Raw genomic sequence first — 22,834 nt, forward strand, 5'->3', positions numbered from 1 at the left:
AAACGACGTACCCGTACGTCACTCAGTCATCGGCGGCTAGCGGGCGCGCGCCCGCGGACTATGTCCGCCGGTGGCCCACGATCGTGGCATAGAGAGGCAGAACGGGGAGATCCCTATGTAAACAAGGCATTTCCCTGTTCTGCCTAGCAACATGCCAGGGATCTACTGCTCCTAGTGATCGGGAGCAGTGATCTGTCATGTTCTAGTGAGCCCAACTCCCCTACAGTTAGAACACGCTGAGGGAACACACTTAACCCCTTGATCACCCCCTGGTGTTTAACTTCTTCCCTGCCAGTGACATCTACACAGTAATCAGTGCATTTTTATAGCACTGATCGCTGTATAAATATCAATGGTCCCAAAATAGTGTCAAAAGTGTCTGATCGGTCCACCGCAATCACAATAAAAATCGCTGTCATTACTGATAAAAATTATTCCTAATAAAAACGTCAGAAATCTATCCCCTGTTTTGTAGACGCAATAACTTTTGCGCAATCCAATCAATATACGCTTATTGTGATTTTTACAAAAAATATGTAGAAGAATATATATTGGCCTAAACTGAGGAAGAAATGTGTTTTTGTTCTATATTTTTTGGTGATATTATAGCAAAAGGTAAAAAAATATTGCTTTTTTTTCAAAATTTTCACTTTTTTGTTTATAGTGCAAAAAATAAGAACCGCAGAGGTGATCAAATACCACCAAAAGAAAGCTCTATTTGTGGGAAAAAAAAGGACGTCAATTTTGTTTTGGTACAATGTCGCACGACCGTGGAATTGTCAGTTAAAGCAACGCAGTGCCATATCGCAAAGAAGGGATTGGTCAGGAAAGGGGTAAATCCTTCCAGGGCTGAAGTGGTTAATCAACCCTTTTAGCTTAGAAGAGATCTAAGGCCCATCTTTCCAGTAGGAGTTCTCAAATCCCAAGGATTCACCTTTCTCATCTTCCTCATTAAAAAGCAACGCTGCTGCCATAGAGGAGTTAGACAATGGCTAAGCAGGTGACGCCAACTGCTGGTGCTTATGCTGTGTGCCACACGGTCAGTGCAGAAACTATACCCATCAGATCTGCCAATAGCGGCTTAAAATTCCTTTCTAGTTAAAAACCTACCTGAGGAGGTAAAGGGAGACTTTAAGGTGTGGAGACTAAAGTATGAAGTACCGGAAGCACAGTTCTCAGAAGAACCCCATCATGGCACTGAACACAGCATGTGCTTGTCCAAATTACACTTCTGCCTGACAACTGACCTGAGGGTGAGGGGATCCCATGAAGGGTACTCAAAAGCTGTTGCAGAAGAGCTGCAAGGGTTTTGTGTCTCACAACTGAAGGCCGCTAGATAACCCACTGATGGCAAACGTGGAAACCAGGGTCTCAAAACAGCAGAGTTGTACCTGAAGCAGCAGAATGCCTTGTCCTGTAGCAGAACATATGCTCATGATGGCATCCAGGCTGATGAAGACCAAAGGTACTGCCTCCAGGGGCAGGACTATACACACAGAGCCAGCTACTGCTTGCCCCAATGTTTCACAGAAGGTGCAACACACAATTACCACAGCAAGGGGAATGTGCCTCAGAAGAGGCAAAACCATTACCACAGCAAAGGGTTGTCTTACTTTGGGAAGGCATGTCCCTTCCTACATGCAGGGGTCTTCAGGGACAGGGTCATACAGGTGTAGACCATCACTGAATTTAAAAAGTGCAGCACTCAAAAAACAATCATAAATTAATGCAAACATATATACATAAATGAATATGATAACATTTTGGGGAAAAAAAGTGACCATCAAATGAGGAAATCAAAACTACTATAAAGAAATTCATGTCCACAAGTGTGTGAAAATGTAAATATCAAAAGTTCATATAAGTGATAAATCCACAGGATTTGGAAATCTAAAATAAGTAATGAATCTTCTGAGAAGGATGGACTCCATTTGACAGAAGTAGTAGAAATGCCTCCAAAACAAATACTCATGTGTATAAATGCACCTCACTGAATGGCAAGACCACCTATAACGGATGGTCAAACACGCTCTGTGTGTAATCCATACAGCAAGGGAATCACTAGAACGCCAATAGACCTTCCTTGAATCACTCCAAAACATCCACCAAAAGGTCAAGAAAAATGGAGATTCATGGTGTAGTCTGATCCTTTCTTGCTACTTGGTAAGTTAATGAGAGTTTTGCCTCTGATCCCACAAACCGGTCTCTGCCAGGGCCATCTTTAAGGCAGGGCAAAAGGGGCAGCTTCCCTGGCATTGTTGTGGGGCCCAAAGCAGCTGCCTCATGCTTGCCAACTATCCTGGTTTAAATTCCCTTGTCCCTTGAAGTTTTGTGTGTGCGATTGTGAAGTGCTGCTACTAGTGCTGCCGAGCTCTGCCCTATTATGTATGGATGACTCACCTGCAGACCCTATGTTTACATGTAATAACTGGCATTAATATGTGAATAGTGGCAGCATTCATATGTAAATAGTGGCGGCCAGCAGCAATGATATGTAAATAAAGGCAGCATTCATATGTATATCATACCCCCCTGAGGTCATGTCCTCCATCACCTATATTGAATGCTGCCCACTGGGGAGGTAAAAGGGCATGCTTGAAAGTCCTGCCTGCAACTGTGGTCATTAAGCCTAACACACGCCTGTTCTGCAAAGATAAGGAAATTGTTGGGGTGAGCAGAGGTAGGCATTGAAGAAATTACAATAATAAAAATAAACTGCGCTAAGTGTCCTTTAGTAGAAAATGACATAATATGGGGTATAAATGGTATAGTCCAGATATCACTTAAAGTGAGAGAAAACTCCCCAGATCCTCCAAGTGGTACAACATGTATGGGAATGACTAATAATCCAAAAGATCACGACCATAAAATGCCCTTACCAGAGTGCAAAGTATATTAAGCAGATGGCTTAAACCCAGCCAGGGCCTTTAGGGGCAAGGACCGATCAGATCTGTCAGAGTTCAGGCGTAGTTTCCTCAGTTCATCACTGAAAGAGAAACAAAAATGCTTGCCATAGTATAATATTGTTTGCAATCAAGTTAAGCATGCACCTGATACCAAACACCCTAGTGTGCATATAGGATAAAGGTTATAACCCACCACCGCAGCTGTAGATTGTGCTTACCAACTCTCAGGCTTTGTTATTCATTGAGCTCTATATCACTAGGAGATTGGTAGCTGTGTGATGAAATCCTGCTCGGACGGGTGTTCGGTGGAGATTAGTAGTCCATGTTCCGGAGGACGGAGAGGAGAAGGCAGACCAATCCCGCTCCAGCATGCCCCGAGCAGAGTGCTGCATGCTGGAGCGGGATCGGTTGAGAGTTGGTAAGCACAATCTACAACTGCGGTGGTGGGTTATCACCTTTATCCTATATGCACACTAGGGTGTTTGGTATCAGGTGCATGCTTAACTTGATTGCAAACAATATTATACTATGGCAAGCATTTTTGTTTCTCTTTCGGTGATGAACTGAGGAAACTACGCCTGAACTCTGACAGATCTGATCAGCCCTTGCCCCTAAAGGCCCTGGCTGGGTTTAAGCCGTCTGCTTAATATACTTTGCGCTCTGGTAAGGGCATTTTATGGTCGTGATCTTTTGGATTATTAGTCATTCACATACATGTTGTACCACTTGGAGGATCTGGGGAGTTTTCTCTCACTTTAAGTGATATCTGGACTTACCATTTATACCCCATATTTATGTCATTTTCTACTAAAGGACACTTAGCGCAGTTTATTTTTATTATTGATATAATGTGTTGTCACACTGTTTACTGCTGCTTTATCTTATTGCTCCGGCGCGGTATTTTTTATTATATATTGAAGGAATTACAGTTTGGGGTGCATAGGTGAGCAAGGAGGTGTATGTATAGAGGTAAGGAAGGTGGGTGCAAAGATGAGCAGAGGGGGCAGGTAGAGTTAAAGGGGTGGATGGTTGGAGTGGAGAGGATGGCGGAGGTTTGGGGTGCAGAGGTTAGCAGGGTTTTTAGGATGCAAAGGTGTTCTGACAGGGTGGATAAAGATGTAGGTAGCGTGTAGGGCAGCCTATCCATTTCAATGGGCTGCTCTATGAGCTAGAAATGCGGAAGTCCCTAACCCTTTTTCAAAATCACATGGTGCCAAGGCACATGTCAGCAGATGCGTGAGGGTGTTATTAACAATTAATGGCATTGCTGTGTATCTGCTAAAGGGCAGCAAGTTGCTGTGGTGTCAGGAAAGCGATTTTGCTTGCGTTCCCGACACACACAAATGTGAACGCAGGCTAAATGTCTCAGTTACATTGGTGGTCAGTGTAAACCTTTTCATTACATTGGGGCTTGGTGCAGAATCCTTTAATTTACACTAGTGGCCAGTGTGAATGTTCAACTTACATTAGTGGTCACTGTAAATCCCTCCTTACATTGGTGGTTACTGTGAATGCTTCTATTACATTAGTGGTCAGTGTACACCCCTATTACATTGGTGGCCAATGTTGAAACTCCTCTTTATATTGGTAGTCGGTAAAAAAAATTAAAGTTACGTACCGGTAACGTCTTTTCCTGTAGTCTTTCAGGACAGCCACTATTGAGAGTTAGTCTCCTCCTCTTCCTCTAGGAAACACTGCACCAGCCCATAAATTCTCTCCTCCCCTGCCGGACCACAGTTTTTTCAAGATCACCTCAGGCCAGCTGGGGAGACACAAGAACACATTAATAACATACCATCTAATATCATTATCATGCTGCGTTCTGGTCTTTTATAAGACCCCCCAAAGTTTAGGGTGGGTAACTAGGGCTGTCCTGAAAGACTACAGGAAAAGACGTTACCAGTACGTAAGTTTAATTTTCCCTTTTCGTCATTCAGGACAGCCACTATTGAGAGGATAATCGAGCACTTACCAATTAGGGTGGGACTAAAGCTTGCAGAACTTTTCGCCCAAAAGCCTGCTCACCTGCCGCCACCAGGTCCACTCTGTAATGCTTAACGAAAGTGGAGTAGCTGGACCATGTCGCTGCCTTGCATGTTTGCTCTGGTGTTGCTCCAGCCTTCTCTGCCTGGGAAGTTGCCACAGCTCTGGTAGAGTGTGCCTTTATACCCATAGGGATCTCCTTCCCTGCTAAAGAATATGCCTGCCCAATAGCTAATCTAAGCCATCTGGCAATCGCGCGTCAAGACGCTCTGCGTCCTTTTCTGGTCCCGGAAAACAAATTAAATAGAGAATCAGACTTTCTTATTGATTTAGTCATCTCTAGGTATTGTAGGATACACCTCCTTACATCGAAAAAATGAAATTTCAGTTCCCTATCTCCTGAAGGGTTGGGACAAAATGAAGGTAGGACTATTTCCTGGCTTCTGCGAAAGCCTGACGCCACTTTAGGCAAAAATGCTGGATCAGTCTTAAGGACTATCCTGTCTGGCAAAATAACGCAAAAAGGAGGTCTAATTGATAACGCCTCAATTTCGCTGACTCTCCTGGCAGTTGTCACTGCTATTAAAAATACTGTTTTTAAGGTTAGTTCCTTTAATAAGCATTTGTCCAAAGGCTCAAAGGGGATTTCCGTTAGGCTCTGCAATACTAAAGATAGGTCCCACCCAGGAAAGGGTGGACCTCGGGTAGGTCTCTGTCTGGACAGTGCCCTAAAGAATCTGACTACCCATGGATTGGTGGCCAGAGATTTCTCCAAATAAGCACTGAGAGCTGAAACCTGACTTTTAAGGGTACCTACGGATAACCCCCTGTCTGCTCCACACTGCAGAAACTCCAAGACAGCTATGGGGCTCTGCACTGAGGAGTTTCCTATGCACCATTTGTTGAAAAGGAGCCAGACCTTTTTATAAATCCGACGCGTCTCCTTTTTTCTACTGTTGAGGGTGGAGATTAATCTCTGTGAAAATCCCTTAGATTTCAATATACCCTCCTCAGTAGCCAATTCAATATTCCAGTCGCACACGTTCCCGGGTAAGCGGCATAGAGCATTAACGGGTGCTGTAACAATTACCAGTTGGGTTCTGGAAGCATCAAACAGAAGTACATCTTCGCCAGCACACCATGGATCAGCAGACAAGGTTGTCCAAAAAAGGTTTTTTAATCGAAAATGGTCACATCACAAGGGGGGTGCACCCCCCTTGTGATGTGACCATTTTCGATTAAAAAACCTTTTTTGGACAACCTTGTCTGCTGATCCATGGTGTGCTGGCGAAGATGTACTTCTCCTCAGTAGCCAGGCCGCTAATTTCCACTGATACACTTGTGGACAGAGGACTGGACCTTCTGAGAGAAGATCCTCCAGAGGTGGAGGGAATAGGGATGGCTCCGCTGCTAACTGACTGAGAATTGAAAACTATGCCCTTTTCGGCCAATGTGGAGCTACTAGAATGAGAGAGGTGCTCTCTAGTTGAAACTTCCTCAGAACCGCCGGTAATAGCACCGGAGGAGGGAAGGCATAGCATGTCTTGAAATGCCAATTCTGGGTTAATGCATCCACCCCCAGTGCTCCTACTCCTGCGTTTAGGGAGAAAAAACAGGGGGTTTTCGCGTTGTCTCTTGAAGCGAAAAGATCCACTTCCGAGGGTCCCCATTTTTTGGATATGAGATCGGAAACCTCCTGGTTGAGGACCCAATCTCCTTCTCTCAGTCTCCTCCGGCTGAGAAAGTCTGCGATTACATTCCTCTCCCCTCTCAGAAAAACGCTGAGAGTGAGAGTGTGTTGGTCTCAGCCCAATTTAGAATCTCTGTTGCTAGGGCCAGCAGACTTCCGCTTCTGGTGCCTCCTTGTTTGTTTATATAGGCCACGGTAGATAAGTTGTCTGACCGTGCCTGTATATGGTGGCCCTGAAGTTCCTTTTTGAAAAATCTGAGGGCTAGGTCAACTGCCCTCAGCTCTTTCCAATTGGATGATCTTTTTAGTTCGTCGCCCCTTCCACATGCCCTGCGCTAGAAGGGATCCCAGATGTGCTCCCCAACCCTTGCCGCTTGCGTCCGTGGTTACTATCTGCAGAACTGGGATAAGCCACAGATGTCCCTGCAACAAGTTTGCTTTCTTCCTCCACCACCAAAGAGATCTCTTTATCTGGTGGGGAACCTGTACTAAGGTGTCTAGATCCCTCTTACTGGTCCCAAACCCTTAGTACATACAACTGCAGGGAACGAAAATGTAATCCTGCCCACTGCACTGCTGGGAGAGTAGAGGTTAGAAGGCCTAGCGTTGACATTATGGACCTTTTGGAAACCAGATGGTTGCACTGGAGGGAGAAAACTGCTCTGTCCAGCTTTAGAATTTTTTCCCTTGGAAGAAAAACTCTCAAAAGCGTAGTGTCCAGCAGGTATCCCATGTACATAATGCGCTGTGAAGGAATGAGACTGGACTTTTCTAAGTTCAGCAGCCACCCCAATTCTGTTAGTACCTTCTTTGTTAGATCGAGATCCTTGATTAATTGTTCTGGGGATACTGCAAAAAGGAGAAGGTCGTCCAGATAGGCTATAACTGACACTCCCTGGAGTCGCAGGAAGGCCATAGCCTCTGCCAGGACCTTGGTAAATATGCGGGGCGAGGAGGATAGCCCTAAAGGCAGTGCCTGAAACTATAGATGTAGTATTGCACCGTCCAGGTCTATCGCTAAACGGAGAAACTTCTGAGAGGTTTCTGCGATAGGGATGTGTAAATATGCGTCTCTGAGATCCAGAGACACCATGAAACAATTGTGTGGTAACAGGGCCCTGACCGTAAAGATTGACTCCATGCGGAATCTTTTGTAGCAGATTGACCTGTTTAAGGGCTTTAAATTCAGAATCAATCTGAATTTCCCTGAGGGTTTCTTCACCACAAATATGTGGGAATAAACCCCCTCTCCTTCCTCCCCCTTTGGTACTCTGCGAACTACGTTCTGAATTTCTAGTTCCTTTAGAGCGTCTAACAAAGCCTTGGCCGTGCAGCTGGAAGGCTGCGTGACAAGGAACCTTTGTGGGGGCGGGGGGGGGGTCTTGTGAACTCCAGGAGATACCCCCTTCTTATGATCCCTAGGATGAATCGATTGGGGAAGATGGTTTCCCACTGTGGAAGGAAGGCCCCCAGTCTTCCTCCCACCGTACTTAAAGAGTCATTGATCTTTACGGCTTTCTTAGGAGGGCGAAAAATCGCCCCTCCTCTGCCCTTGCCTCTTTGGCCCCAAGTTTTCTTCTGCCCCCCTTGTTTGGGAGCTTCCCTGCGCATTTGCGGACGAAACCCCTTCTTTGTCTGTGCTGGGGTTTTCCGTTTGAGTGGGAAGGACTTCTTTTTGTCCGCTGTACGGTCTAAGACTGTATCTAACCCAGGGCCAAAGAGTAGATCACCTGTCAGGGGTATCCCACACAATATGACCTTAGAGGCGGTGTCGCCCGGCCAAATCTTCTGGCCGAATTAGCCAGGGCCGCTGATCTGGCCGACATACGGGCTAACTCTGCCGAGGCGTCTGCAATGTATGCGATTCCTCGCAGAATCGTGGGGAAAGAAGCTAGGATAGTTTCCTTGGCCGTGCCAGCTTCAATGTGCTCTTGAATCTGGAAAAGCCAGTGTTCTAAATTTCGGGCTACAACAGTAACAGCCATTTCTGGCTTTAAGTTACCTACTGTTGAGTCCCACGTCTTTTTTAGTAGTGAGTCCATCCTTTTGTCCATGACATCCGACAAGGCCCCCATATCCTCGAATGCCAAGTCTGTGTGCCTAGAGACCTGAGAGAAGGCGGCGTTCAACTTGGGATTTTTATTCCAGATGGACGCTGGATCCTCTGAAAACGGGAAACTTCTCTTAAGAGAGCTAGAGAAAAAGGGCTTCCTTTCAGGGTCCTGCCACTCTTTTTTAATAGTTTCCACCAGGACTTCATGTACTGGGAAAACTTTTCTCTTTTGATCTCCCAAGCCCTTGTACATAAGGTCATGGAGTGATAGGGGTTTTTTATCCTCATGTATACCGAGGGTTGTATATATTGCCCCTCGGAGATCTTCCACCTCATCCAAGGACAATTTATACCTGGAAATTTTCCTGGACTCCCCGTCCTGGTCCTCCCCCTCTGATTCCTCATAGGAGTCAGAAGTGCCACTGTCCGGTTGCCTTTGCTCCACCCCGGAAGGGCCTGAAATTTCCTCTGCCATAACTATATTAGTAGATCTGGCAGATGCAGAGCCCTGAGCATGAGGCGGGGTCGTGTCCTGCTGAATGGGTTTAGAGGGAAGCTGAAATGTTTCAAAAAGCGTTTTAAAAGATGAAAAAGTGGATGACAGCTCTTTCACAGAAGCTGCCAATCCGGATTGCTGCTCAGATTCCCTTTCCTTAACCAGGGAGTCTATGCACTCTTTACACAAAACCTTAGTCCATACTTCCCCTAAACTGTCTCTACAAGAGGCACACTTCCTTTTAGAGACATGAGTGGACTTTGTCTTTTCTGTAGATTTCTGAAATTACATACAGAAAACATATTACATTCAGCATGTTTAACGGAAACAAGCCTGGGAGTGCACTAGACCCACCCCTTTAGGGATCTGAGCCACCCCCACCCCCTGACCACCCAGGGGGTCTGCCCCCCCTCTAAGCAAGGAACCATACATGAGGGGGGACAATCCTAGATAGAGAGGACCCCTCCCCAGGGAACTCTTACCTTCGGAAGGCTGGAAATAGTGTCCGCATGAGTCCTAGCATCTGCCTCCGACATGACTGCTGGTGGTTGCTTGTGTTGAGTCTCACGCTGCCTGTGCGTGTTTCCTGACTCTCTCCAGCCTGTGCCCAGCCTCCTATCAGCTCCGCGACCCGGAACCCGCGGGTCAAAGGAAGACGTCCGCCCTCTGCCGGAAATGACATCGTCCGGCCCGCTGGTTCCAAAAATTTGCAGCCTGTATAGCGTACAGGGAGAGCGGACTGTCTCCTTGCTGCGGCCTAGTGGACGTGATAGGGGTCCCCCGCAACCTGATGCCTTCAAGGAAGGGGTGTCTTCTGCTGCGGGTATGTACCGCCATTCTTATTCTGGAATCCCCTGCTTCCCTAGGGATGTTAAGAGGCCACAATCTCCCTGACTGCAACAGGCCTGGTTCCATGCACAGTGTCTCCCCACCGGAGGAAACACTAATAACTGAGGTCCGGCAGGGGAGGAGAGAATTTATGGGCTGGCGCAGTGTTACCTAGAGGAAGAGGAGGAGACTATCTCTCAATAGTGGCTGTCCTGAATGACGAAAAGGGAAAAATTAGCATTGCCATTGATCACACCCTCCCCCCAGCACTGCCACTGATCCCAGGAGTCCAAGGATCCCTAGGAGTTTTCTATTGATAGGTCCACTCACTTCCCCAGTCCATGGTGTGCAGACAGTGAGAAGATGATGTGCTGTAACCTCTAGCAACCAATCAGTGAGCAATATTACTGTATAGTAATCTCTAGCAACCAATCAACAAGCAGAAACTATGTACTGCAACCTCTAGCAACTAACCAGTGAGCCGTAACGTGTGCTGTAACCTCTAGCAACCAGTCAGGGAGTGGTAATGATATGCTGTAACCTCTGGCAACCACAATGGCAGCCTGATCTGATACAGTAAACTGATTTTGAGCCTAGCTGCTATTTATTGTATGTCTCAGAGCAGGTGAAGAGTGAAATTGCATGGGGGGGTCCAAGAAAATTTTTGCCCAGGGTCCAATCAATATTAAAGACGGCCCTGGTCTCTGGTGTAACATCTCTTGGAGAAAACCCAGTTCCTCCTGCTGTTAGAATCAAGTTCTTTTTCATCACACCAGTCTATTAATGATTCCTTTAAGTACAACTAAAGGCAAAACTTTTGTTTAGAAAACCTGTCAGTTTTTATTGCTGTGTCCCCATTAACCACATAACGACCGGCGCAAGTTGGCAGAATGTCACGGACAGGCAAATGGGCGTACCTGTACGTCCCTTTGAATTTGCCACCGCGCCATCACGTGCGCACCGCCGGCGCATGCGCGTGCCCATTGTGAGCTCCGTGGGTCCCGCGGACATCTACCCGCGATCGTCTCACGGAGAGGAAGAACGAGGAGATGCTAATGTAAACAAGCATCTCCCTGTTCTGCCTAGTGACACTGTCACTGATCATAACTCCCTGTAAATCGGGAGCGTGATCAGTGATGTGTCACACACAGCCCCCCCCCCAGTTATAAACACTCCCTAGGGCACACTTAACCCTTCCCTAGCAATTTAATCGCACTGATTGCTGTAAAAATGACAATGGTCCCAAAAATGTGTCAAAATTGTCCGATGTGTCTGCCATAATGTCGCAGTCACCATAAAAATTGCAGATCGTCTCCATTACTAGTAAAAAAAAAAATTATTATTAAAAATGCCATAAAACTATCCCCTATTTTGTAGACGCTATAACTTTTGTGCAACCCAATCAATAAATGCTTATTGCGATTTTTTTTTACCAAAAATATGTATCGGCCTAAACTGAGGAAAAAAAATGTATTTTTATATATTTTTGGGGGATATTTATTATAGCAAAAAGTAAAAAATATTATTGTTTTTTTTCACAATTGTTGTTCTTGTTTTGTTTATAGCGCAAAAAATAAAAACCGCAGAGGTGATCAAATACCACCAAAAGAAAGCTCTATTTGAGGGAAAAAAAAAAGGACGTCAATTTTGTTTGGGAGCCACGCCGCAATTGTCAGTTAAAGGGACGCAGTGCGAATCGCAAAAAGTGCTCTGGTCTTTTGCCAGCCAAATGGCCCGGGGCTTAAGTGGTTAAGGAGATTCAACCTCTCAATTTGTCCTGTTTCCTATTATCATTGAAAGTGAAAGTAAAAGAAAGTAATGTTCCAATGGGGGCACTAGTTCGGGTGATCTGAGGGTCCCCAAGGAATTGGCTTAATTTGCAGGGATTTCCCCTCACTTCCTGTTTGGCTATGGGACAGGGATTGAAGGGAAATCTCCGCAATGGGACACAGATTGCAAAAAAAAAAAAAAAAAAAATCTATCCAAAATGAAAAAAAAAAGTTTGCCTATAGTTCTACCTTAATAGCTTCTATTTCATCTGGCACAATTTTATACGCAGATATAGTCCTGCCCAATAATGAAGGATCCTGGAGAAAATCCTTGAGACTTATGCCACTCCGATCTTCTGAAAGATTCCAAAAGCTGCTGTCACTTACGGTCAGCACCCCAATGCATATTTGATGGTGGTGACACCACTGCCCTGGAAAGCATCTTGCAGCTAACTGCATGTCATTGTACCAAGGGTGAGTGATAACACAGGGTTCAGTGCTAGAAGTTACTTTACAGGCCACCCCCTGCTTCTTCATGTGGCAGTGCCCGGTACTCTGTGCTGCTGCAAAAGGGGCACCAATCTGGAAGCTGAAGGAGGCAGCTGCAGTGGCTGTAGGTGCAGCTGGGTTGAGAAAAAAATCTCAGTGCCAAGCTCAGCAAGGAATCTTCCAAGTCTTACAAGTAAAATTAGGAATCAAACCAGAAATCTGCTCCCAGTAGATAGACGTCATCCATCACTTAAGGACACTAGCAAAAAACTGAGGGTTGCAGTGAGTGGGAGTGTATATATGGGCTGTCCTAACAACTTTGTCAGTGTCCTCACCTGAACATGGCAGCATATAACCCATGGTCTAGATTAATGGAAGCCTTTGTCCTGTGGTGTAGGATTCAGAAATATAAATTACCAGGCAAAAAAAGAAAAAAAAGAAAAGAAAAATGCATCACTGCTCACCAAGAAAGCATTCAGAACAGTCAAGTGGTCACTCTTCGTATTTTTGGACAACTCCTTCCTTCTTGCATCTGCTAATTTTTCCTTGCCCTTAAAATGAAAAAAAAAAAAAGATAAAATTAAAATAACCCCATAGAAGCTCAATTTCCCTAAAGTTCTAAGTTGGTCAGCTGGAAAGGACTTACAACTCTGGTAGAGTGTGCAGTAACACATGAGCAAACAAAAACTCTGAGAGGCTGCTCTAACCCATTAAAGTGGCACTTCAGTCAGAACATTAAGTCCTGCTAGATCACTTCAGGCTGGCCCCTTTTGCAGGTAGAGCTATTTAAAACATTAAAGGGTAACTCCACTTTCGTGGGGAAAAAGCATAGCAAATAAAGAAAAAAAATAATATAGCACATATAATTGCAACATTAATCATATTGTAATGAATGTTATTAAAAATGACCTTTCCTTTTCAATCTGCAGCCGCTGGGATTTTCTGAGGATGCAATGCAATATGGCTACCTGGAGTTGTTCAGTACACAGGCTGTGTACAGAACAGAGAAACATTTCCTGCTTGTGTAATTGGCTCACCAATTTTCCCAGAAGTCTGCCTAAGATACAAGTCAGATTTTAGGCATCCCCTGCAACACAAATGTCATTTATGGAGAGATACTTTCAATAGGAACACATCTAAAGGGATGCAGGCCCAGCAGCTTTCCTCATTAGTGCTCTGCAGCTGCACACCTGAAGATAATTATGAAACCACTTCCATTAGACCCACTCAGTACAGAGGCACTGACAAACACTGAGGGATTTCTTCAGAACAAAAAGGTAGAAATCTGCAACAAAGGTTGTTATAATCCTTGCAATGTACATAGATCACCCAGAGGGGAATGTTTTTTTCTCAACAAAAGTGGAGTTACACTTTAAATATATCCCTATACTGTTTAAAATCCAGTAATACACTATCCAGTAATGACATCCATTTACGGTCTTGAGTTTCTGTTCAAGAATGGGCTCCTGCCAAGCTGTAAATGTTGTAAGGGCTAGTTCACGCCATAGAAACACAGTCTGGATGCTTTTCTGCATGCACATTTTTGGTGCCTTCCAGTGCGTTTTTTATGCGGTCCAGTTCATTTTTCCCCCTTTTTTTCTTTCTTTTTTAAACTTTTTTTTCTTTCTTTATTTATTAAGTTATTGTTACACAAATAGCAAAAGAAAGTTACAAAATACAACATCATAAGATATTGTGTAATTTATTGCAATACAGAACGCTATTACTACTTTAACTACCCACTCCCTCACTCCCAGCCCCCACCCACCCTTACACCACCCAGTCTTTAGATCTATATCGATTCTATTGATTACAAAATCATCAAAAAGAATGGGTATGTAGGTGAACCTACTGCAAAGAGTCAGAAAGAATATCAGAGCAAGGACGTCCAGAATCCTCAATAGAAAGGGAGAGGGAAAAGAAAAAAGTGGGGAAAGACAAAAAGAAGGCAGGGGGGAATGCTATACATTCACCACTCTCCCCCTATAGGGGAAACCCCAACTTATCCAGCCAGGGTTCGCCACATTCTCTTGAACTTCCTATAGTTACCTTGTCTAATAAAAATCACTCTCTCATTCCCAACTATTAAATTGATGGTCGCGACCCAGTTCTCTACAGTCGGGGGATTGTGTGCTTGCCATTGCTGTGCGATTAATTTTCTCCCCTGAAATAGACATCTTAGCACTGCTTCAATGGTGTCCTTCGGGACATTACCCCTCTCCATATTCCCCAATAAGCAGGTCTTAGCCATCAGCTCGATTGCAGTCTTAAAGGTTTTGTATATCCTATCTACAATCTCTACCCAGTATCTGAATAGCTTTGTGCATTTCCATAATATATCAATAAAGTTCCCTGATGCCCGGCACTGATCGTTTTGTCTCCACCCAAGTTTAAACATTTTTTTGGTGCTATAATATACTTTGTGGATTAAGAACAGGTGGGATACCTTCTGTGAGGGAGAAATCAAGACCAGTGTTCCTCGTCTCAGGATCCTATCCCATTCCTCTGTAGTCATTGGCCCCACATCGCTCTCTACTCTTGGAAGGGCCCGCTCGATTTATTATTCTAACTTCTAGTCTGGCTCAGAGATTAATCCTTTGGATGAATCTAAATTCATTATTTGTGCCAAAATGGGAATCTGGGTCCATTCAATTTTCTGTGACCTGAACTGCGTCTGGATAGCATGCCTGATTTGGAGGTATTTTTAGAATGAGTTGTTTGGTATATTGAATTCCCGTTTCATATCTAAGAATGTTTTCATAGTAATGCCCTCATATAATTGGCTTAGTCGATTACTACCCTGACTCACCCATTCCATAGGCCTCTCTATATCTCCTAATTCCACCAAATTTCTATTGCTCCATAGAGGGACATATTCTGATATTCCTCTGTACCCCAGTAATACTTTCGTTTTTTCTTTACCTTAAAGAAGGACATGTGTTCCAGTGCGTTTTTGATGCATTTTACTACGTTCTACTTTTTTTTCCTGAAACTGGAACACACTGGAACTGATCGCACTGGTGTGAACTATGCCATTGAAAACCATATAACCTACTATCCATGTGTTTTTTTGATGCAGAAAAAAAAAAACGCACTGGACTGCATGTGGTGTGAACTGGCCCTAAATGTATTGTTAATATGCACAAGAAATGAGATGCACAGGTGGCTACATTGTTCTAACTCACAGAGGCTTCTGCATACAGTAGCCACATACAGTCTCCAGATGATCTAAATGGGTTGTCAAAAGGGGCAAAAACAGTCTTATAGAGCATAATTGTGTATCAGAATGTAACTTTAATGGAGTGGGTACAGATCAACTTTACCAAATACCAAAAACTTAAAAACTGTATTATTGAAGAGACTCTGTTGCAATACCAGTTTGTACCCCTGTACTGTGCTGTGTTCAAGCTGGACACTTTCACAATTCTGGAATGGCCGAATTCCCTGCTGTTGCGATTCCTTCCACTAGCTCCTATCGCACAACTTTACACAATGGGAAGCTTGTGGAATATAAAGATTTTGCTGGCAGGTGTATCATCTTAACACTGTGGAATTCAGATTTGCTACTCACCAGAGAGGCAAGTATTTACAAACTTGCATTGCAGGGACCATTATTTTGGATTTTATTTGAGAAATGAAATAGTTTCTTTTAGTTGTTCAGAACCATAGGTTTAATAGCAGCTTGTAGGAGAACTGCATATTTTTGCACAGGAAAATGATAGAGGTAGATGATGCATATTGCTATGTACTTGTACCTAGAATGGAAATAAAATGCCCCAGCAACCCATTATTAAAAAACTTTTACCATAACAAAAATAAAGATTGGTAGCCCCCAGAGGATCCTGTGCACATAGCACTTTTTCCTATTTTAATTAGTGTAGGAGTTGCCGAACTGTGTTGTTGGATTGCTAAACTTGGCTGCCTAACTATCAGAAAACACTGAGCAATGTAGATGGGTTTTGGAATGACCGGAGTTGGGACGTGATAAGCAGTGCACACAGATCCCCTGCCACTCCCTCCTTCTATGCTGTCAGACAAAACATGTTCTGCTGTGCAGTGTGGTCTCCTCCTCCAGTTTACATTGGACCTTGTGTCTGCAATTCACTGGAATGCAGACAATGTAAACTGTCAGCTTGTGCTGTGAGCACCTGGAAAAAAAGACCTTTCATTCCCAAAAACACAAGTTGACGTTTGCCTTCACAAGGGTGTAGTATGCCATCCACATTCGATGATGGACCTTGCCTAAAGCAGAGTTCCACATTTTTAACATCAAAGGAGTCACAGATTCAGAGTGGTCTCTCAGAAGCTGGATGCATTCTACCTCTCTTGCTGAGGCAAGATTTCCGATCTCTACACCATAGGTAATGTATGCCACTTCTGGGGCACTGTCTGATAATCTGTCTTGAATGACCCTCTAGTAGGATGGTCTAAAACTGAAGAGACAGCCGAATTGCTTGAAACACCAAGATGCTGATCAGGCAATGACTCTGGTGACTAAGTCCAGTGCACCAACAAGGTACCCATAACTCCTAAGTCCAACAGCCTGGCATCTGTCGTGGGGATCTTCCTCTTTCAAAATATAGGAAGGATGGACTCAACTTCTAGAGCCAAATTTCTGAGCCACCAAGCCAATGACACCCTGGTGCTTGGTGAAATTTCAAATTGGTTTGTCCAGGGACATGATTGACTTAACCCACAATGACAAGATGTTGCTTTGTAGGGGTCTGGAAGAAAACTGGGCAAATCAGTCTAAAAAATGATGCCACCAGACCCAAGAATCTCATGCAAAAGTGAAGAGTCTGATGACTAAGGGGTCTGGAGAGCTTGAATCAGAGATCACAGTCTCAAGTTTTCCCTGCAGAAGAAAGACCCTGGCCTGAGCGGTGTCCAGGTCTAGTCCCAGCTTATCTAAATGATGAATCAGTTCCAATGCTAATTTAATGGCTCAGGATCCATTCAAACTGCTGTAATGGCTGGACAGTCACAGCCACACTGTCTGACAGAGCCCAAGCCAACTGTTCCCTCAAAAGGAGCACATCTTAATATTCCACAAAGGGAATGCCACAACAGCACAGCAGAACTAGTACTGGAGATCTGCTGATGTGTATAGTGATTCAGAAAAGTTTAATGTGAGAGAATGAGGAAGCCAGAAGCGAAACTCCAGTTTATAGCCCAGGCATACAATCGCCTGGATCCAAAGTATATAAGTGTTCACAAAGGCTAACAAGGACACACCACCTTCATGTGAAAGGCAGCTTGTCTGAGGATTTTGAACCCCAAACCTTGTGGTTGGATTGGAGACCAAGCTTGTGGGGGAGGGTTTCAACGAGGAGGGCGCAGGTGTGGAGAAACTAAAACTGGAGAAACAAGGCGGCTTGTTTTTTTGCCTTGAAATCTGAAATTTAAAACCACTGCCATTTGTTCTACGTGCAGAAGTGGTAAGATCCCCCTTTAGCCAGTCAGCCACAGCTTGGCAAGATAAAGTCCCAGACAAGATGGGGTGAACAGCAGGACCCACAAGCAAGCATTTTGGAAAGGACTTCCAAGCACTTAAGAGGCTGGGACCTTAAAGTTGGGTGCATCCTCCACTGAATGGTATTTGCTTTTTTAAGACAGGACACTGCCAGACCCAGAGTGAGGATAGCCCACTTTTGTGCAGACATGTTGAGACCTCATGGAACTAAGGAGATGCCACTTTTGTGCAGACATGTTGAGACCTCATGGAACTAAGGCGATTCAGCAGCAGGGCTCGGCATATGACAGGAACAAATCTGCAACACTCCTCTCAGCATATAACATGAGCGTTTAGTGCCACAACATTAATCCCTTCCACCGCCTAACTACCAATGAAACTTAAGTAGCTCCTAGTGTGCAGCCCAAGCAACCCACTCATGGAGTGAATCCGAATCCTATGACAGAGTAAACGTTGACGCAATGTCTGCAGCTCTAGACCAGCAAAGCACTCTGTGGCTAACCTGTTACAAGAATGGAGTATGGAAAAGTGCAGAACCTGGTATTAGGTCAATTCCAGGCTATATTTGCAACAACCAGTCCAACGGGGTCCAGATCTGGCATTCTAAAGCTGAAGTCAGCCATGTCAGACATCTGCAATCAAAGAGACAAGCTCTAGTAGTGATGTAGAGAAGCTGTCCTCATTGGGGGGGGGGGGGGGGGGGGGGGGGGACGGGGGGGACCAGTGCTGGTAAAATGGTCTTTAAGCTGAAAAGATGTACATCCTTCTAGGACACTAAGAAAAAACTGAGCCATGCTGGTAGTAGGAGGGGTTATCCTGGGCTTGCCTACAGTTTTTGTGTTTTGTTTTCTAGTGTCCAATCCTCCTGTAGGCGGCAGTATAACCTGAAGTTGAAAGACTTACTCCTCTCCCTCAATGGACAAGAAGATGTGTTTAGCAGTGAAGGGGTTAACATAAGCTATACTGCTGCAATCAGAGACCACTGAATATAATCAATCCCATTAAATTAAAGCAAAATTATCCCAAACATCACAGCATCTCATATAAGCATTGCATTAGGGAGCACTTCATAAAGTGGAGGTTGCACAGAGATAATACCTGTACAGATGGCACGACCTGGAGACTGGATCACCATAGTTTGATGCAGAAGTCTATAAGGCCACAGTGACACCAGAACAAAGTGATTTTTTAAGTGTATTTTTTCATAATTTTCCCATGTGAATACAAGCATTTTATATGTGTTCTCAAGCATCAGGTGTCTTGTTTTAAGCGAATGGAAAGCAATAGGCATGGAGACTAGTTCTTACAAGCTAAAGAAAAAAAAAAAAATGTACAAAACTCTCGATTTGTGCATCTTCAGGGGGTCCAATTCAAGTATACAACATATTTTCCTCAAAAGCAGCTTATGCAGCTTCTGGAACATCGAGCCACAGGCACGTGATCACTCAAATATGAACAGTCACTATTGATAATACAAGCTACACACGCCCATGTGTGAATGACTCCTTGTTTGACCCACAGTGGCAGATTGGGCAGTTACTCAAAGAGTGAGCAAGGGAAGGAGAGTTAACCCTCCTCAACCGTCAAAAAAGGATGATGTAGTAAGCTTTCTTACAAGTTCTCGATCAAGCCAGCTTACTGCATCCCCAGTGACACTAAGAAAAAAGAAATTACCAAGAGTGAATGACATAATGGGAAATAGACCAGTAAAGCTGTGTCCATATTTTCAGGGTGAGGATGTTAATGATGCATACCAGCCATTGCCTAAAGTGAAAGACAAGGCTGTGAACCTGCAGATGCTACACTCCCCATGCTGTCAGACTCTAGCCTCTCAGGAGAATCTTTGGGCGACAGTTTAAAAAAATAAAAAAATAAAAAGGCTTAATGGACTAGGCAAACCTTCTGTGCAAATAATAACTGAAAATACAAATCTGAAATGAACGGATAATTGCTGGAAAAATTGTGCAATAAAAAAGGTTGCAATATATTTCAAGTGGTCCTGCATCTAGTGGCGGAAGGATAATCCTATCATCTGTATTCCTTGTTAATGAAATATCTATTAAAAAAAAAAAAAATCTGAGGCATAAAACCATATGAAGATAACTGGTAACCTTCACCACTGACAGAATGTATTTTTTCCATAAAGACATTGTAATTTAACTGAGTAGTGTCCTGCTGCAGGGTATTCACATTCAAACACATGCATAGGAGCCCCTTAAACTTTGCCATTTGGCTTTCATAAATTTTGTATGAGGCAGGTAAAAGTATCTGCCTGCCCATAAAACTACTCAAATCATAGAAGTCCAAGAATTTTAATGTCATTATGAGGAGCGTTACTAAAGAAAGCATGAAGTCTAAGGAATAACTAATTAAGTATTGAACATTTGCAAGATTGTTTAGGAAGGAATCCTGACAACTTACCAACGGAATAAGAAATGGGTCTTTAAAGCTGAGGCTTGCTGCAATTGTTAAGACAGGATCCAAACAACCAAACAATGCCCCAAAGAGAATCATCTTTCCGATGTGTGGTTCTACTGGTAACCGTGCCAAGTGAAACCCCAGGGGTGTCAATTCTTCACGTTTATCGAGAGCATTCTGGAAAAGAATGGAACAAGTTGGCATTTATAACAATTGCCAGACCTATGAATGGCATTAAGTTATTTCAACACAAACATTGATAGTACCATTGTTACATTTGGTTTACTAAATTTCTTTAGCCAAACCATTTCAATGTTTAAACTCGCTCATGGTCAAAAATGGGGCTGAGCTTCGGGTTTGATGACCAATTCAACCTGGGCTCTGGTTTTTTGAGTTGATTGAGGCCAGTTTACCAGCCATCCCACCTGAACCTCTGGCTGCTTCAACCAAGCCATTATTTAGTGGTGCCTCCACTAAATGACAGTTTCCTGCCCACCACCTTATTTCATATTTTAAACAAGCTGGCAGTTTGCTAGATGATGTCTCCCAACATCCCGAGCTTGTTTAACACTCAGCTGCGGCCAAATATTCATATGCCAGTGCTAGTGCCAGAAGTGAGGCTCATCGTTGCACAGGTCGCTCATCGTGATTGATGATGGATCTACAATCACGATGAAATGCCTAACGGACACAAACACAAACTAACTACCAAAAATTCCTGCTAAATCTAAAAGATAAAACTGGATTGAATCAATAGATAAAGCTCTGTGCGTGTGAATAAGATCTTGAGGGCTCATTCACATGGGTGATATGTGAGCCAGTATATATATATATATATATATATATATATATATATATATATATATATATATATATATATATTATTTTTTTTTTTTATATTGCTGGTGTTGTGGGGCAGGCTAGGTTACGCTATGGGGACACAGTGGCTCTGCAAACACAGCTGTAGGTCCCTAAATTGACAGGCATGTGGAAGTACAGCTTTGGCCATAAGTTTTGAGAATGACAAATATTATTTTCACAGAGTCTGCTTCTTCAGTGTTTTTAGACCTTTTTGTCAGATGGTACTATGGTATACTGAAGTATAATTACAAGCATTTCATAAGTGTCAAAGGCTTTGGCAATTACATTAAGTTTATGCAAAAAGTGAATATTTGCAGTGTCAACCCTTCTTTTTCAAGACCTCTGCAATTCGCCCTGGTATACTGTCAATCAACTTCTGGTCCACATCCTGACTGATAGCCCATTATTACATAATCAATGCTTGGCGTTTGTCAGAATTTGTGTTTTTTTTTTTTTTTTGTTAACCCACCTCTTGAGGATTGACCACAAGTTCTCAATGGAATTAAGGTCTTGGGAGTTTCCTGGTCATGGACCAAACATTTTGATGTTTTGTTCCCCAAGCCACTTCGTTATTATTTTTGCCCTATGGCAAGGTGCTCCATCATGCTGGAAAAAGCATTGCTCGTCACCAAACTGTTCTAAGATGGTTGGGAGAAGTTGCTCTCATAGGATTTTTACCATTCTTTATTCATGAGAAAATGACTTTACCCCAGTCTTCAGCAGTCCAATCCCTGTACCTTTTGAAGAATATCAGTTTGTCCCTGATGTTTTTCCTCTTTGCTGCCCTTCTTGATACCAGGCCATCCTCCAAAAGTCTTCTCTCTGTGCATGCACCTCACACCTACCTGCTGCCATTCCTGAGCAAGCTCTGCATTGGTGGTGCCCCGATCCTGCAGCTGAAACAACTATAGGAGACAGTCCTGGCGCTTGCTGGACTTTCTTGGGTGCCCTGAAGCCTTCTTCACAAATGCAGTGGAAATTTTTTTTTTTTTTATGGAATTAAGTTAATTTTCATGACAAAGAGGGACTCTGCAATTAATCTAATCACTCTTCATAACATTCTGAAATATATGCAAATTGTCATGATAAAAACTGAGGCAGCAGGCTTTGTAAAAATTAATATTTGCCAAACTAGGATCTGCAGCTGTGTTAATACAGTTGCTGCATCCTCAGAGTTACAGGTGGCTCCAGCTGCACAAAACAAACCGCTCATTCACACGGAATGGACCAGGGAACCTGTGCGAATAAACCCTTAATTTTTTTTCACTGCCCAGGCCCCCCTATACCCCTGTGAGTGTGTTCCTCAAATTGCCCTCCCCTCGCCACACCGATCATCCCCTCTCCTGCCCACATCCAATTCTCCTGCTGCCCAGGCTAGGAAGACCGGTGCTTGCCCCTTATTAGCGACCCTGAAAACAACTGAGGGGTTGGTTGTCCAAAATAAGGGAATTAGAGTGTCAAACTCAAAGAACAGCTTGAAATACCTTATGGCCAAAGCTGCAGTAAGCAGATGCTTAAAAACCTAAGTTCATCTTTGCATACAAAATAATAATGGCACAATTTTTTGCAGGTAAAAACAATGTGCGTTAATTTTTTTTAAAACACCAGTCTGGAAAGCATCGCACCTGCGATCTGCTGATGTCAGGCTGCAGCTTTGTGCTGCGGTGGATGACAGTACTTGTAGTTTATTCATTCACAGGGAAGTAAGCACAGTCAAAACACTGTACTGGCAGTCAACCCCAGATCAGATGGCCCTAATACTTGCTAGCGCTGTGCCCCAGGATGCCAGCAAATTGTGATGAAACGTGTCGGGAGAAGCGATGCGCTGTTCAACATCCCGGAAGGACAGGCGTTTTCATCATAGCCGG

General features: G+C 43.8%; 1 protein-coding gene across 1 annotated transcript in view; it reads right to left on the bottom strand.

Moving 5' to 3' along the window:
* Positions 1 to 22,834, bottom strand: part of DHX36 (DEAH-box helicase 36) — a 174,986-nt gene that overhangs the window by 57,845 nt on the left and 94,307 nt on the right. Inside the window, exons 18-19 of the mRNA XM_073626057.1 lie at positions 20,109 to 20,282; positions 12,679 to 12,765 (exon numbers count right to left, since the gene is read on the bottom strand). Coding sequence (XP_073482158.1) covers positions 12,679 to 12,765; positions 20,109 to 20,282 — 261 coding nt within the window. The remainder of the gene's footprint in view (positions 1 to 12,678; positions 12,766 to 20,108; positions 20,283 to 22,834) is intronic.

Source organism: Aquarana catesbeiana, linkage group LG04 (genome assembly GCF_042186555.1).
Source record: "Aquarana catesbeiana isolate 2022-GZ linkage group LG04, ASM4218655v1, whole genome shotgun sequence".
Taxonomy (NCBI): domain Eukaryota; kingdom Metazoa; phylum Chordata; class Amphibia; order Anura; family Ranidae; genus Aquarana; species Aquarana catesbeiana.